Here is a 17,600-nt window from a genome sequence, read left to right as displayed (position 1 = left end):
ATCGCCACGTAGTGCTATATTCAAAGAATAATCTCTACTTCAATGCAACATGAATTATGTTTGTCCAAGTCCATCCATATGCAGAGCACATCAAGGATGCATTTACTTGCCAATTAGCAATTCCTTCCTGAATTGGACATACTATTTCAGGATGGACATTCAAAGCATGCCCTTCAGGTCCTGGAATCGATTCCAAAAGAGGACAAGGCAATACTCTCGTGTACTAAACCAGATTGAAAACAAGATACCAGACGAGGTGTGGAAGAGGTTAAGAGACTGGGGAACTGAAGACATATTTCATGATCTATTAATTTTGGCAGCTCTTCAGTAGATGTGTGCAAATACTTCCAGGACCAGTAATCTCTTACCAATGTATTACAAGATGGAAGAACAGCTTTTCCAACTTTATATTAACTACAACAAAACAGTTCTAGTCACCCTACCAGTATTTGCTTCGCTCTTCCCCAACCTTTATCAAGTAAACATTAATTCTAGAAAATGTTGCTTGTTTTCACTATATACAGGCACTATTTTGTTCTCAGATATCTTAAAAAAAAAGATAGGACAAAATTTCAGTTAACATCTGAACAGGACAGACACTGCTCATATTTAGATAATGCTGCATATCAATATATACATTTACAAACCTAATGTAGAATCCCTGAATATGCTCATCACTTCCGGCATTGTTTCTGGTTTCAAAATACCAAGTTCATTTCCCACATCGCAATTTTTTTTTTTTTTAATTTCCAATTTTATCACTTAAAAGCAATTTTGGAGAATTTTACCATAAAGCATTAAGGTATTTTACTAGAAGTGACAGATAAACAGTATCAGGTTAAAGATCGAGCCTCCCTAACATTTGTTAAGAGTTTTAGGCAAGACTAGTTTTGTAGAAATAGAAATAAGAATGGAATTGCCAAAGGAGGCTTCACCAAAACGTGTAAGAAATAAGAAGAAACCCTTTGAAATACAAGCCAAGATAGAGTTTATAAAGATGATGCATCCATGGATTTAAAAGATGCCAGCTGTCACTCAATAGAGATTATTTAATTGGGAAATCAATTTTCTCTTTTAAAATTGCAAACTTCAAGGCAAACAACTGCATCTCTAGAACAAGAATGCTACCTCCATTATTAAACATAGCAAATACTAACTCCAATCCCAACAGCTTTCAGCACCTTCTGAAGGAAGGCATAGCTGTTTCCAGAGGTAGCATCCATAAAGGTGGCACTATCTGCAGTGACAAACTTAAGCCAATATAATATAAACACAATGTTTGAATAAAGGCAATTGTGGGAGCATCTTCTACCACTGGTGCAAAGCTACAGAGTCTCAGTGGAGTAACAGTATTTTCCCATCCGTAGTATATCAGGTCCGTAGGAAAGGCAGCAGTCTTTGCAGTACTCTGTCACCAGTACTAGGGATTAGCAGCGTAGCAATTCTGCTGCTGCTTTTACTGGGGAATACTTTTATCCAGTTTTGTATTTTCAGGCTTTCTGAAAAACAATGTTTAACATTGCAGCCATATACCTATTTCAGAAGTTACACTGATACCCACAATGTATAATACTGGAGACAGCATCCAATTTTTCCTACACAATGCTTTTTTTCTTATTCCGTTTAATTAAACAGATTATGGATTTCCTAATCCAATAATCACTGACAAAATACACATATCTTCCTCCCCAAACTCTTGAAGAGAAGCCACATAGTCCTTGAAATCAGACAAGCCTAAATGTACCCTAGATGAGCTGCAAATACATCCCATTGCACATGCAAATATCTGACTGCTGTCTTCATTATTAGATTACGTGGGTATCAGCTTAATTTCTGAAAAATTTGTACTGTATGTATGACTAGAAACTCCCCCCCCCCCCCCCCCAACCCAAAAGCAGTCTTTCAAAATAAGTCATTACTGCTCCCAGCTGGTCACGGTGCATCTGTGCTGAAAGTCACCATATTGTAGTAAGGCTGGCAAAATGAATGTGTGCCAGATTCTCGCCCATTGCAGTTTGTTGCTTCATGTATTCAATTAAACCGGTATTTACAGTGACCTGAAGTTAACATGCTGGGCTGTAAACTGGCACACATTCACTTCTGCTAGCTCTCCTACAGCACAGTAACATTCATTCAGCCAAGGTACAGGAAGGGGAGGAAGGGCTAACTCAGACTCAGTGCAAGAAACAGTTACCACTAGCCCTTTGGCACTACACTTGCTTGCAACTAGCCTGATTTGCTAGAAGAGAATGATAAAAAACAGCACAGTTGTATTTTACAATACCATGAGACCACATTGTCTTGGTTTACTACAAGCATTCCCTTCTGAATTCTAAATTGTTTTTGCTCCAATTGAATACTAAATGTACTAAATACAAGTAAATACCTGCTCCTGGAATGACTGTTTACAGTAAAGCTAAAGGCCATCAACTTCTTGCCTACAAGCATTACAAAAATGATGGTCTCTCCTAAGAAAACTGTAGTTTAATGCCACTACAGAAAAGGATGGGTGAGGAGTTTCTCCTCCCCCCCCCCCCCCCCTTTTTTTTTGAAACCCACAAGCCATCTAAAAGTTTATCGCACGGAGCTCCTGCTTGCTTTTGCAGATGAGGCAATATAACCAGGAACTGGTACGTTACAATGACCAGAAGTCAAAATGACCAGTTGGACTATTTTCAAATTAACATGAGATTGACCTAAACTAAACTGTTCTTAAAGAGGCTGAGTCTTTTCAGAAGAGAGTATAGATTATTAAATATACAAGGACAAGTTCATCTATTTCTACTGGTAATTAGACACTTACTACAGACAAACCCTAAATAATCAAGGTACGCTTTTTCATAAGGTGGTGTTTTGTGTTTTGGTTTTTTTTTTAAACATGGTGAAATTCAGTGAATATTTCATATTCTAAGAAGGTATTACTGGAGGTTTCGTTTCTTATTTTTCTCTTCTTTTTGGCAGTATACTGTTACTGTACCACCACTGAACCATACAATTGGCTCCTCAATCAGGCATGGCACATAGCACAAGCTCCTTAAGCTACATTTACTGAGAAAGACTGTACTACGGATGGTTTTTCATGGCAAGTCTTAGCTGAATTTGAAACAGGAAGCATCGATATGAAGCCTCACTTCAAAGAAGGGCAAACTAACAAGACTACATCAGATATGAATTCTCTATACAAAATTATTTCTCTTCACGTTAGGAAAGGAACATTTCAAAATAGCAACATATCTTCTCAGCTGATTTTACTGATTTGCCATTATTGAAGGTAACTGTGTCTGAAATACCATTTTAATCTTCACAGCAGAGACCCTTCTTTGATCTAAGGAGGTCAGGTGAAGGGGGAGGGAGAAGAGGAAAACTTAAAAACAAACAAAAGAATGCTTTATAATGACTCTTTAAAATGACTACGTTGAGTATCACAGGAATCTGAAAGATTGTCTCAGAAATAACTGGGATAGCAAGTGTGGACAATAGAAATGTCTTGACCAGTGAGCAAAGAGGAGCAATGGAAAACTGGAAATATATTAAAGATGCATATTTCTTGCTAGTAATCTTCTTCAAATGCTGTCTACAAGAAGCTATAATGAGAACACAACATTTCAGTGCAAAACTGTAAACTAAAAAAAGTAATATAATAAAGACGTTTCCCAAGTATCACAGTGGTCTCATTCAAGCTGGTTAGAATGTTGCAGGAATACTTGGGGACAGCCTGAGGTTCTTTGTCAGCCTCCACCCCAGCCAGCAACAACTATAAAAATGTGTTTCATTAAAGATTTTACGTGAGCCACAAAACCAAGGAAATAGAAACACAAGACAGTTACTTAATTCAAGCAATACATCCTTCCTATTCAGTTAGTTGGAACTGATGTGTAGGTCTTTCGGAATTTAAAATATTAAATGAGATGTCTCCATATTTCAATGAACTTGAGTCAAATCACTAAATTAAGCCTGAGTCTGTCCTCCAAACACATACCTGCAAGTTTGCAAGTGTAAAAACAGCATACTTGAAGCCCCCCATTTAAGCATAAAGTTTCATCTGTAAAATTGCAGCAGCTAATTTTGAGAATCTGAGAAATAGGCTATTTGTGTCTTAATAGGCAGCCTGTTTATTGCAAACCTATAGTGGGACTTTCTTGCTTAGTAAGTATCAGAGTATTTTCCAATCACTTTCTATGGCAATGTTTTTTAGAAACAATGTAAAAATACACGCAATATCATGAAAATAAGAGCCATCCAAATCTATCAGTACTTCTGCAACTCAAGTAAAACAAACATCTATGTTATCGAAAGCTGTTTGTACACAAATCTTAGATATCCTTATCCCTAGAAAAGAACAGATTTTTGTTCCAACAGTTGCATTACCATCAACAATAAATGCAAGACATGCCTGTATTTTGTATAACTCATTATCAATCAAACTCTGAAACAAATTCAAGAGAAGTTACTAGAAACTGAAAGGTGGTTCTTTGGTCAAGCATGTGCATCTGCTACTTTGTACCCAGGGCCTCACTGTATTTCTGGAAAAGCTGTTCAAGTATGAAATTTCTACCAAAAACCTCACTTCCTATTTAGAAAAAGGATCCATTTATAAAGATCCATTGTGTCAAAATATTTCAACAATCAATACAAAAGGCCTTAAATGTCACCAAAACTGCAATTTAAGCAAAATTACATATGGAAGAAAAGCATTAGAGGAGTTTGATGCTGTGACCTAGGCAACACACCATTTTAGGAATTTACAAACTCTGTTTATTATTAAGATATATCTTAAATTATACGATACATCTTATATCTTATTAAGATATTTGGCCAGAGGCTTACAGGGGGAAAAAACCAAACTAAACTAAATGAAAATCCATGCTCTCTCCCCTTCCTCTTTGGAAATAAATTTGTTTGAAAAGTTAATTGAACTCAGCCACAGCATTTGAAAACCAACATTAAACAATCCCCATTCAACTTCTTCCTATTACTGGAAGTAGACATGACAATTGTACATTACCTCTGCCTGAAAACACTTAAGGCCTTTGATTAAATTTAGTTGACAAGACAACTCCACTGGGATGGTGGGTAAACAGCAAAATACTATCAGATTTCACTGCAAATGAGGGCAAGATTTAAACTACTTAAACAAGTCCTCCTATTTCAATGAGGAAAACCCACATTTAACAATTTGCATGTCTACTAATTTCAGGAAGATATTAGAAATATCAGTCTCCAACAACATTAAATTTCAGTGTGTCTAAGAGGGTAATATTTAAGCGTTATTATGAGTTACAGATGATGGTCAAAGCCTCTAAAGAAATACTTTGAGGAGCAGCAAATAATTATATTCTACTTTCGTTTAACAATTAGTGGTTTACACCTTTTTTGCCACCAGATTAACTCAGAATAAATATTCTGGAATTAGCTTTCTTTAAAGCTACTACAATTTAATAACACAAATAGCCCAATAAATAAAAGCCAAGTTAGTCGTTTCAGCAGATAAGATAATGACTCCAGTGGATATACCTGTCCTCTTAACTATTCTTTTTATGAAGACAGAAGGTCTTCTGGGTCTTCAACCAGGCAGTTGAGCTGTGTGTTAGTATGCAAAGCCATGGGAAGTAGACATTCTCTCTTGAAGAGGCAAAGTGCACAATAATGTAAGGCCAGCAGATGTTCGAGAAGTGGTTTCTCCTAAAACCCAAGCTATGCTTCCCTGTGAGCTGCCCGTAGGCACAGCTGGAAAGGGACAGAAGGCCATGGCTGTTGTGAACTCAAGACAGAAGACAGCGATTCTCTCAGGTTGAACAGGTGCAGCACAGCACCATCATCACTCTGCAGCCGTCTTCATCTCCTCAGGACTCTCTCTAGATGACCTGGGGGGTGGGGGAAAAAAAGGCTCAAATCTGTTGAGTGATTACAAATAGCTAGTTTCCTACAAATTAAACAGGAAACAAACACACATGCAGATTTTTGTGCGTACTGTGGGAAGCTCTATCTACGGTGTATACGTAAAGTCTTGGAACATAATTTCTACAAGTCAGAGACTACAGACAGGTCCAATTAGTGTTTTTTCTCCTAAGTTACCCATATGAAAGATGACAACATTATTCATGTGAATGAAGCAAAGGATTATTTCTGACAAGCACAGAATCCTCTTTAAGATACGTGTATGATGAGCTAACCTATGTAATTGAACAAGACAGTAGAGACATTAAAATGGCTACTGTCATTAATAACTTCACAATATGATTTCCAACTCTAATTAAGTATTCAATTAGGAGTTTATTCATCCCATCCCTTAACCATACAGTTTAAAGATACAGTTCTATATTCCACATTCGGTAACTTCAATGAAGAGATTAATCAAGATCATACTTTTAATGGAATAATGGCATATAATGTTATCTCATTTTTTAAATTCAAGTATGTTTACTTATATTTTGCAGTATTGTACAGTAACACATAAAAATGCAATATTTGCAGGCAGGCCTCTTATTAAGGACAATGAACACTGACTATTACACATCCATGAATAATAGTTTTACACAGAAAAAAGGATGTTCAATCATCTCCTACCACAACGGCAACATATAAATTATAGGATACAAAGGTATTATCAGTGAATTTTCTAAAAGAGCCTTCTGTAAGAAGCTGAGAGACATTAAACAAACATTGCAAGTTGTCCTGGTTTCGGCTGGGACAGAGTTAACTCTCTTCTTAGTAGCTGGTACAGTGCTGTGCTTTGGATTTAGTGTGAGAATAATGTTGATAACACACTGATGTTTCAGTTGTTGCTAAGTAGCGCTTATCTTAAGTTAAGGACTTTTCAGTTTCCCATGCTCTGCCAGCAAGCAGGTGCACAAGAAGCTGGGAGAGAGCATAGCCGGGGCAGCTGACCCGAACTAGCCAAAGGGGTATTCCATACCATAGAACATCATGCCCAGTATATAAACAGGAGGGAGCTGGCTGGGAGGCACGGATCACAGCTCTGGCATCGGTCAGTGGGTGGTGAGCAACTGCATTGTGCATCACTTGTCTTTTCTTGGGTGTTTTGTTGTTGTTGTTGTTGTTGTATTCTTTTTCATTACAATTATTATTATTCTTAGTTAGTAGTGTATTTTTATTTTACTTTAGTTATTAAACTGTTCTTATCTCAACCCACGAGTTTTACTTTTTTTCCCTTTCTCCTCCCCACCCCACTGGGAGGGGGGATGGGAAGTGGCTGCGTGGTGCTTAGTTGCTGACTGGGGTTAAACCATGACACAAGTTTACAAGTTCCACTGAGTACTTTACTTTACCATAATTTTTATTTCTAGAATATAGGATAGCTGAATCCTCTCCAAATACTTCAATACACATGTAGATGTGTATGCACACTCATATACAAAACTCGTGCACACATTCTCTATACTTACGCCTACATACACTGATCCATGTAAAAACATAATGCATGCAAGACATTTATAACTTACCGGTAAATCTGTAATGGCCACGCTGCTTGCGATGGAGTGGGCACTGAGTTTGTTGGACTCACCAACATGGCACTATATATGTTGGAAGCAACCACAAGTATACAAAGTAGAATTGGTCCTATGATGGCTCCTTCCAGTCCCAAGTAATATGCTCCACCAGCTACCGCAAGACCTGTCAGGTAAGGATGACCACCCCTGGAATTACAGCACAAGCAGAATAAAATTAAATTAAGAAAAACAAACAACAATACTATCAATTATGAAATGTGAATTAATCATAAAGTTTTATTAAGCTTAGAAAATGACATAGCTATCTATAGATACCCATATTTACACTATAAACTGCTGTTTGAATGACTGCACAAATATTCCAAGCTGTATTCTGTGCTATATTTGCACAACAGATCAAACAATGTATTGTAGCATATAACACTGGCAATATCCACAATGGAGTAGCTACATCTGCTGAAGAGTGTCTGAAGGAGTTAATGGCAAAAACATTTCCATTTTGGAAATGGAAAGATGATTGATTACAAAGACTGTTCATGCTTTATAGTCAAGTATTGTTAAATTATAAGACAACTAGCAATATGTACTATGAGCGCCGCTGAGCAAAGACATTAATTTACACGATGATAGCAACTTGCATTGTATCTTTCAAAGAACAGTTAGCATGTATTCTTTAAATAAATAGTCATGTCTTCTCATTTTGTTATAGAACAACCTCTCAGATTGAGTGTTTGTTACCATTAGCTTTTAATGTTTTCAGATAAAAAACAAAACCAGATTTTTATGAACATATTAATATTTACTGGAAAGTTGGGGCCAATGGAGCTTTTGATAAGAGCTATTATGGCAGAAAGTAAGCCATGCCATTCTTCTTTTCCGTATTTCAGTTCGAGTGCACATGAATCCTATCAACAGCATTTACACAAAACCTGCTCATCATGCTTAATCTTTATAGCTAAAATAACGATGGTAATATGGAATTATATACGAAAAGCTACAGTTGAAACTTACTGCCCAATTTTCAGGAAGTTACTCTAAATTCTGAGTGTAATGGAGTGAGAATACCAGCTAGTCAGTTTAGAGCTCCAGCAGTTTCTGCCAGGTTTCTACTATGGTCCTGACTTCTACCCAACTCCCACACTGGCAGTCTTTGCCTTCATCACAACTGTGTGCAGAATGAGACCATGAAACGACCTATTACATCATACACACCTCAATCATGTCTTACCTAGACCAAATTTAACGTACTGGTAGGGCCAGATTGTTTTTCTGAGGAGACAGACTGACCTTAAAGTTTTATGTTTCTCCAACAGCAGACACATGATTAATTTCTAAACCTTTAAAAACTTCACATAATTTTTTTCCAGCGTTTGCATCAGTTTAAATGTCCTTCTGGCTAGTTTGCTAAATTAAACAACAGATCACCTGATGAAATAGGACTACAGTACAAATTTAATGCATTTGGAAAACCCTGCATAACCTAATTATAGCTATTTCAAATAGATTTAATCTAATCTGCAAGACAGCATGATGCTTACTGTTCTATTTAATGAGAAGAATACAATTTTGCTCCACTGTCAGAAAATCTATTCCTGACACATATATTTTCTGGACAGTAAACAGAGCCTGCATCCCCTACAGTCAAAAATATATTCTAATAAGTAGGAAGAATTATTGGCTGATTAAATAGCTACTAGCCTTAAATTTATCCATGATTTATTGTTGGAAAAAAATTGTAATTTGATTATACTTCACCTGTTAGCTTTAAGTCACGCAAAATAACGAGTGGAAGTTTATGAAAATTGTTATTAATATTGTGCATATTATCATTAGGTTCTCTCTGTTCAGTGTAATTAAATTTGGTGAACAAAAATATTAATTTCTAACTTAACACAGAACTGAAACACTTAGTGTCCTTATTCTACATTAACTCTACTATAATAAAAATCAGCACAAATGAGGGACTAGTACTAGCATGTAACTAAGTCTGGACCATGAAGTCCTCAATTCAAGCAGTTCACTAGGATTGTTTTTGATGATCAAGACTGAAGCAGTAACTAGAGAAGTGCAACTTTATATCTATATTGTACATAGTTGTGAACATGTCTTGCACATATGAAACTTGACAGTTCATATCTTTGCCGACTCTGTTAAACAGTGCTGCTTTATCTTCTAGTCTGAATTGCATAAAGGGATTCGCTAGATATTTCAGCAGCAGAAAATGTCATTGGACATTTCAGTTGCACTCCAGATAAAACTGCAAATGTTGACTTTGTCTCCATAGTTTGGAGTTTGTTTCTCTGTGTACAAACTCAAAGCTGAAACCAGGAGACATTTCAAGCCAACAGAGGCAGCCAAACGCCTAGCAAGATTTTTCAAGAAATCTGTACCTACCTCCCACAACAGCAAAACAGCACTGGCTACTGTCTCAGTAGAAGCCTATCTCCAGTTTTGCAATTTCATCTGTCTCAACACATTTAAAGATCAATCCATAATCAATAGATTTCTATACTGAGGTACGGTGACACAACACAAAGGCTGGCTTCAAAAAAATCCTCAAAATTCTCACAATCCATTCTGAAAAATTAAAGTATTTTTTTCAGGTCCCTAACTAGCTTATGGATTTCTTGTTTGTTCTGCAGCATCATCTGGCATTAGGTGATGTAAAGGAGAATGCTACACTTCTTTAGTCAATGATTAGATAAATAGCAAAGATATTCTTAGAATTACTTTACCAACCAAAACAGTTGATTTTTCTGACTTTGAGAACAAGTTCAAGACCTCTAAAGTGACCAAGTTCACAGAAAAGAGGCCTGGGAAAGTAAAGCACTTAGGCCAGTAGGACTTCTTACTACGAGGTGATATCACTACACCTATTCCTATGCTTAAAGATACTGTTCTGCCTGCTTCAGAAAAGTAAGTTTAATTAAAGGTGTCAATGATGGTTAAGCATTTTTACAATAGTAACTTTAAAAAGTCTTCAATGTACTTACCCTGATATATCTGAATAAATTGCTGTATCTACAAAATAGGTTGGCAAGAGGTGAAAAACCAAGAGCAAAATGGCTTTGCATCCCTGTCCTTGCACAAGCCACAAATCTAGAACTGCAGGGATGGCTGCCCAGTATGTCCCCAGAAACGGCACTGCTCCAAGGATTGCTGCTAATGCTAGAGCACACAGAAGCAGAGGTGAGAAAAAGACCAGAGAAACATATTTCACAAATATATTTACAGTTAAATTCTGACACTTTTGCCACACCGCTGGTCCCACTTCTATCAGCTGTTGTAAATAAGACACTGAAGAAGTGCCACATAAGGTCCTTGGTGTTTTATAGCTGTGGTTTAGGAAAAAAAGAAAATTACACTATTCCCCATACATAAAAGCTTCACCAACTGTCAGTCATAAGGAGTTACTTCCAAAATAGGCACCAATTCAGAAAAATTTAGTTATACCAATCATGCACATTTCAAACTTCTACATAACTACAAATTAGCAACTGTGTGCAAGAAAGTGTACAAGCAGAAATCTCATTGTAACTTACTGGATCTCCTGCAGTCAACCATAATAATGTAGGTAGTACTGTGAGAAACTAGGCAAATATAAAACCCATGACTTACGTATTTCTGTATGCACACGTGTATACACACGCATACACCCTTCTGATTATACAAATACCGGTTGTAATCTAAAGTGATGCAATACTGCTGTCATTCTAATTTAATACAACAGGAATGAACATAATACAAAAACTAATTAATGGGTTTTTTCATCTTTTTTGGTCTCATTAACCAGAAAGCAAAAACTTCTAAGATTTTGCATGTAGCTGAAAGAAAAAGAACCATTACCTTCTAAGTAGGTCTAATGACAATCAATGCCTTTAAGGTAGCTGCACTTTATAATACAGCCATTTCCTATTACACTGGTTTTTGTCGCTTTATAGCTTCCCCTTTTGTTCCCTCATACATGAAGGTACAACTTTTTTTTAATTACTACTATTATTATTATTATTTTTAGGGGAAGAGAGTTAAAAAAGGAAAAGGGGAGAAGATTTTTCAGTGAAAACTGTTCAGCCATTTCCAAAGCTAAGATTAAAGAATAACAGAAAACCAGAGACTGGTAATACAGTCAGGCAACAGTACTGAGAATAAGCAGCACACCTCTATCGTGCATTTTCATGATGCCACATCTTCCTGCATTTAGGCATCTTGAAAAATCAGCACCTATCAACTATGGAAGAAACAAAAGCCAAAGCAGGCAGAATGAACTTAAAAGCTGGAAAGACTTGAACTGAATAGAAGGGAGAAAGAATTACATCCAGCAAAAGAAACAGACAGGAGAAGTAAAATAGCTGGCAGGGGACGTGTTGTGAAAACAGAAAAAGGCAAGGCTCAGAGGTAAGATAGCAATCACGGGCTTCTCTCCACCCTACCCGTGGCCATTCTCTAAAAATAACTTCAAGACTAATCTTATCAGCAACATTTAATCCTACTGATCTTGTACAATAAATAATTATGTAATATTATCTGTAAATAGATTATAATTGTTAAAATTCTTACCAGATGGTATGAAGACTATGTTAATCCCAAATATAGTGTGAGTCAGCCAAGTGTAGAGTCCATAGAACCCAGCCATTTTGAGGGAAGCATCAAATACACCTCTAAAACAATCAAAGAAACTCAGTTAAATTTTATTGGCAATAGGATTCTGGTAACTATAAAGATATACACAAGCTGCTTTGAAAAACCGGAAAGCCATTAGTGCCACAAATAACACAACTCAAAACGTAACACTGAACCCTTTATGCATTTGTTCCCTATGAAAAGAATAAGTATCCATCACATCTGTCATTTAAGGCATTTAGACACAAAAACCCCAGACTGTGCTTCACTGTACAATGGGTTCCAGGGATAAACTCCTTGAAAGAAACTGCTCAAGCATCAGACCACATCCTCTATCAAAAATAACCTTTTATCTATGAGAAGCAGTACCATTCTACGTATGAACTACTTTTTCTTTGCCCTTTTCCACTTCTACCTGTTCATTAATTTTCTTTATCTGCTTACATTTCTATACCTGCTCATTCTCATTGGATTAAAACCACTGGTCCGTGAAGTGAAATAGGCTGCTTAAACTCTTACTTTCCTACATACTTACATGGCTTTCTAGATGAAAATAATTGAGCACCTCATATTCATTACTGGATTTTAGCCTCAGTATCTTTATATTCCTAGCTTTTAGGTTGCTTACTAGGTTACATTACTAAAAAACAAATAGAAAGTCTGGTAATCTAATTCAATCCTGCTGAATCTACGTCCAACATGCTGGCCACAAAACAAAGTTCTCCTCTCTGAAGTGTGACCACAGCTTCATGAGACAGCAAACAGGCAGCTAACTGCGTATTACCCTGTAACTGAACTGAAAACCTGTGCCTTATGACTACAGTCACAAAAATTATACTCTAAAACTGGTATATCTCCCCATTGATTATGCCAGTTTTTCACCCTTATTTGAGAAAGGCAGGAAGCTTCCTGAAACCACTATTTTAGCTTGGATCTAAGTAACCAAACTATCCCTGAGTTCCTCCCCTCAGAACAGTCCTAACAGTTACATCATTGCAGAAGTGGTGGCACACACATCCTCTTAGCAAAAGATAAATGCAAAGTTTGCTGATTAACTTCCCATTTTACATTTCATGCTTTCAGTTACACTGCTTGTGACTATGCAGCTTTGGGAACTCTGGCAGGAGGGCAGAGAGGACAGGAGGATATGCAACAGAAATCACAGAGCCAGATGATTAGCAGAAAGGTTTTCATTGCACTTTGAAGAGGAACACAGCCTGCACAGAAAACGGCCCGTTCTGGAACTAAAGCCTCTAAGGGCACAGATTTTTCCCTCTGTTGAGTCGATAAAGCTTTCTAGAAAAGAAACCTTCTCTGCTATTACACTACTAGGTAGAATCTTCTCTTCTGAACTACCAGCAAGAATTCCAAGACTCCCAGCTTTTGCTTCTTTGGGCACTATGCTCATTATTTCTTCCATGGGCAGTTTGCATATTTTTGCCCTTCTTTCTCACCTAAAGGCACGCATAGATTCCCAAATGACTGCTGAATCAAAATTATCTTATTTAAAATTCACCCACTGGAAGTTGTGAGTGCATAATAAACCTCACACATCAACACTGTTGTTCAAAATGTGAGATTCTCTTAACAGATTAACTACGAACAGCTGTTGTCAGCCATTTTCCCCCCAAAAGAGGGAAAGGGAAAATATGGAAAAAAACAAGCTTTAAAGAATGACCTGAAGTAACAAATTCAACCTTTGACAGACAATTATTATGTGGTGTGTGAAGAAGGGGAAGGAATATTTACAAATACGTGGTGGCCCCAGTGAAAAGAGCCTGAATACTTTGCAGTTTAGATAAACTTCTATACTAAAATGAGAAATCACAGACCAAAATATATAGAACCTACAGATTTTGAAGAGTGAAATACTCACCTGTATTTCAGTTATAAGAACAGTAAGCTTCTGGCGTAAAAGAAATTTGGCAAGGAGGAGAGAAGATCCCAAAAACCAAAGCCACAGTAAGAATGCTAAAGGAGAGTTTGCATTAAAACCTCAAGATGTTTTCATACTTTAGCTACTCAAGTCTTAATTTTTTGCATTTTCTGTGACATTTAATTCATGTCTGCTCTTTCTGAGGATACAAAGGAGCATAATATTTTTGTAACAAGAACCTGTTTATTAATTGAAACTGATTCTGTCAACTGTCATGTATAAACATCTGTCCTGGTTTAACCCCAGCTGGCAACTAAGCACCACACAGCCACTCACTCACTCCCCCCCACCCAGTGGGATGGGGAAGAGAATCAGAAGAGTAAAAGTGAGAAAACTCGTGGGTTGAAATAAAGACAGTTTGATAGGGAAAGTAAAAGCCACGCACGCAAGCGAAGCAAAACAAGGAATTCATTCACCACTTCCCATCGGCAGGCAGGTGTTCAGCCATCTCCAGGAAAGCAGGGCTCCATCACGCATAACAGCTACTTGGGAAGATAAATGCCATCACTCTAAACATCCCCCCTTCCTTCTTTTTCTCCCAGCTTTATATGCTGAGCATGACATCCTATGGTATGGAATATCCCTTTGGTCAGCTGGGGTCAGCTGTCCTGGCTGTGTCCCCTCCCAGCTTCTTGTGCACCCCCAGCCTCCTCGCTGGTGGGGTGGGTGAGAAGCAGAAAAGGCCTTGACTCTGTGTAAGCACTGCTCAGCCATAACGAAAACATCCCTGAATTATCAACACTGTTTCCAGCACAAATCCAAAACGTAGCCCCATACTAGCTACTGTGAAGAAAATTAACTCTATCCCAGCCAAAACCAGCACATCATCATATAAAAAGGGGAGAAAAATAATCAATCTATCAACATTTTATTTAAGGATACCTTACAAAAACAGAGGGCTAAATACCACTTTAATCCATATGTGCAAGTTATCTGTGGCTGGATTTTAAGAATTTAGAACATGAACAATTACAACTGGGTCTTCAGCAATGGAAGCCTCCAGGCAGCTGGAAAGATGAAGTGCTATCTATACTGCAATGATCACGAGGGTTTAACACAAAAACCCCATCACTTCCCCTGGTTGCACTAAAGATACATTTGTTCCCACTAAACCCTTATGCTTTTGTCAAGCCAACTTCCTCAGACTTGTTGGTCTCTTAAATCTTAGACCTGTCCCACAGAAATCCCTTTGCACTATAAAGAAGGTATCTCACAATTTCTGAAACTCTTCATTGGTGACACAAAGTTTTCAACTTTTTTTTAATGCAATTTGCCAGGTCCTTCCAAAACAAAACCAAAAAGAAAAAAACCCCAACATATCCAGAACAATTTGTTAGAAGGAAGCATTAAATCTAAATATTTAATAGCATCTATGAGAATCCAGATTTCAACAAGCTATAATTCAATCTTCAAGTAAATCTTTTTCCTATCAATCAAACAGGAACTGTGGCAGAAATACATCTCAGTTGTCAAAAATATTTTAAAACTTTCCTTGAACTATCTCCTTATTTTTCCCATAAAGATGTTTTCTGTACTGTAGTAAAACTAACAAGGTCTTAACAACTTTTGTAAGTATACCCCAAAACTACATTTCAGTATACAGGAGGCAAGGCAGGCCTCTGGCTTGAGACAGGTATCTGAAGTATCAACTTCACTTGAAATTAAAATATCCATCTACAACTACAGGAAAGACTTTTTAAACAAGCAGTCATTTTAGATTTTCCCACAGAGACTACCAAGAAGTCTTATTATGGTAACCAAAAGACAACAATCCAGAAAAATTATTCCAACAGCCAGAATTAATTGCTGTAAATTTAACTATGTTCGGGTGTAAGTGCAAAACCGTTTCTCATTCATAAGAAAGCATCCAAAACTGCCATTCTAATTTACGTAGTTTTCACATTTCAGTTCAGACAAGCATAATTTTTATCCTCAGATTAATTTCATTCAAATTTAAATTCAAGTTCTGCCATGTCTTTTGCTGATGTAGTCTTGCAGCTTCTAAGAAAATTTTGCACTGTTAAGTCCATTACTCATTACAGATGCACTAGCAGAATAACAGAGAAGTTAATCATGGACCAACAGGTATGTCTTGGTCTGATGTCATTCTGCAAGTTGATATGTAATGTATTTCAATAGCAAAACAGCACATACCTCTAAAAGACTGTAGAACAGTCTCTAGCTCCTTGCATCTAGTACACACAACTAATAAGCTGAAAGCAGGAGGCATCACACAGTGCTAAGAAGCTGTGAGGTGCCAGTGGTCAAGCAGGAAGCAAGAGGAGGCTATACCTAATTTTGTTCTCCTCCTCTCCTTCACCTTTCTTTGTGTCTGCCTCAACTAGTCAGAAAAAAGCACAGGGGATCCTACTTTGTGGTGAATATGGCCCAGGAGAACTCTAAAGTCTCTGAAGACTCATGTTTGTTACTTCTGCCAGAAAAACTAAGAATCATATCTTAAAGTCGCTCAAAATTCATATCCATTTGACTTCATGGTTAAGGCAGCTAAAAAAATAATGCTGAAAACACTAACCGGAATCTTCATCAGCAGTATGCTTCAGCTACTCTGCATCTGTGATACCAGATCTTAAAGATGATGAGGTATGCTAGTGCAAACGCTGAATGAATTTGTTTCCATCTGTAAAATGCAGACCTTCCTGATGAAATTATGACAGTAAATTAATTTCATCTCTTAATATGTTATTGGCATACATACAGCTTCCTTTTACATACAAGAGTAATTGTATGTTTCAGAAATCATAAAATCCAATTGCTGCTCATGTCTCTCTTTGGCACTGTATCTGGATGAACAACTTTACCTGCAAGAGCTGTCATCTGCAAATGTGTAATTTATGAGCGCTTCATGGCAATCTGGTGTAAGGCATACTTAGACATACATATTCCATTTTACTGAGCTTTGAAAAGCATGTAAAATTTAAAAAAAAAAAAATCAGAGGACATGGGTCATACTTCACATTATTGAGATTAAAAATGAAGAAACTTCTGTCAAATTGTCAAATGTTTCTGCATAGCTGGCCTAAATATTTTTTTGTTAAAGTTCTTCCTACTTCACTGAAAAGCTAGGAAATTTGCTTGTAGATTTCACAAGGGAAAGTGCCCCCTTTTCATTTTATGGGTTTTGTGGGTTTTAGTGGATTTTTTTTCTCTTTTACTGATTTGCCATAAAAAGTCTACAGCTTCCCCTTTGCTTCTATTGAAGTTTGCATTAAATGTATGTCCACCTGAATTCAGGTTCACTTCACAGAGCCTGCAGGTAAGGTCTGTTCACCATTAGTGACACAGTGAAATTTCAGAAATTTCAACCTAATGCTGCAACAACCCCAGTTGAAGGGAAAGAGACAGAAAAGTGAAGACTCCTGGGATGCAGAACATACCTAAAGCTTCAACTCAGAGCATTCATTTTTTGACCTCAGAGTTAATTTGACTTTCTAGATCTCTCTATTCCCAGAGCACTGGAGGAAAGAAGAGTATATGGGCTGAAATGATGAGAATTAGAGTTTCCAGAAAGATTAGAGTAAGCATATAATAAGTTCAGAAGAGAGATTTACTGG

The 17,600-nt window shown here is 37.1% G+C and overlaps 1 protein-coding gene across 1 annotated transcript in view; it reads right to left on the bottom strand.

Moving 5' to 3' along the window:
- Nucleotides 1–4,867: 4,867 nt before the first annotated feature.
- Nucleotides 4,868–17,600, bottom strand: part of TMEM245 (transmembrane protein 245) — an 86,005-nt gene continuing 73,272 nt past the window's right edge. The window contains exons 15-18 of the mRNA XM_050892749.1: nucleotides 12,030–12,130; nucleotides 10,466–10,640; nucleotides 7,464–7,658; nucleotides 4,868–5,864 (exon numbers count right to left, since the gene is read on the bottom strand). Coding sequence (XP_050748706.1) covers nucleotides 5,819–5,864; nucleotides 7,464–7,658; nucleotides 10,466–10,640; nucleotides 12,030–12,130 — 517 coding nt within the window. The 3' untranslated portion in view covers nucleotides 4,868–5,818. The remainder of the gene's footprint in view (nucleotides 5,865–7,463; nucleotides 7,659–10,465; nucleotides 10,641–12,029; nucleotides 12,131–17,600) is intronic.

The sequence above is a fragment of the Gymnogyps californianus genome, chromosome 2 (assembly GCF_018139145.2).
Source record: "Gymnogyps californianus isolate 813 chromosome 2, ASM1813914v2, whole genome shotgun sequence".
In the NCBI taxonomy this organism is placed as follows: Eukaryota; Metazoa; Chordata; class Aves; order Accipitriformes; family Cathartidae; genus Gymnogyps; species Gymnogyps californianus.
This window is presented reverse-complemented; position numbering and strand designations above follow the sequence as displayed.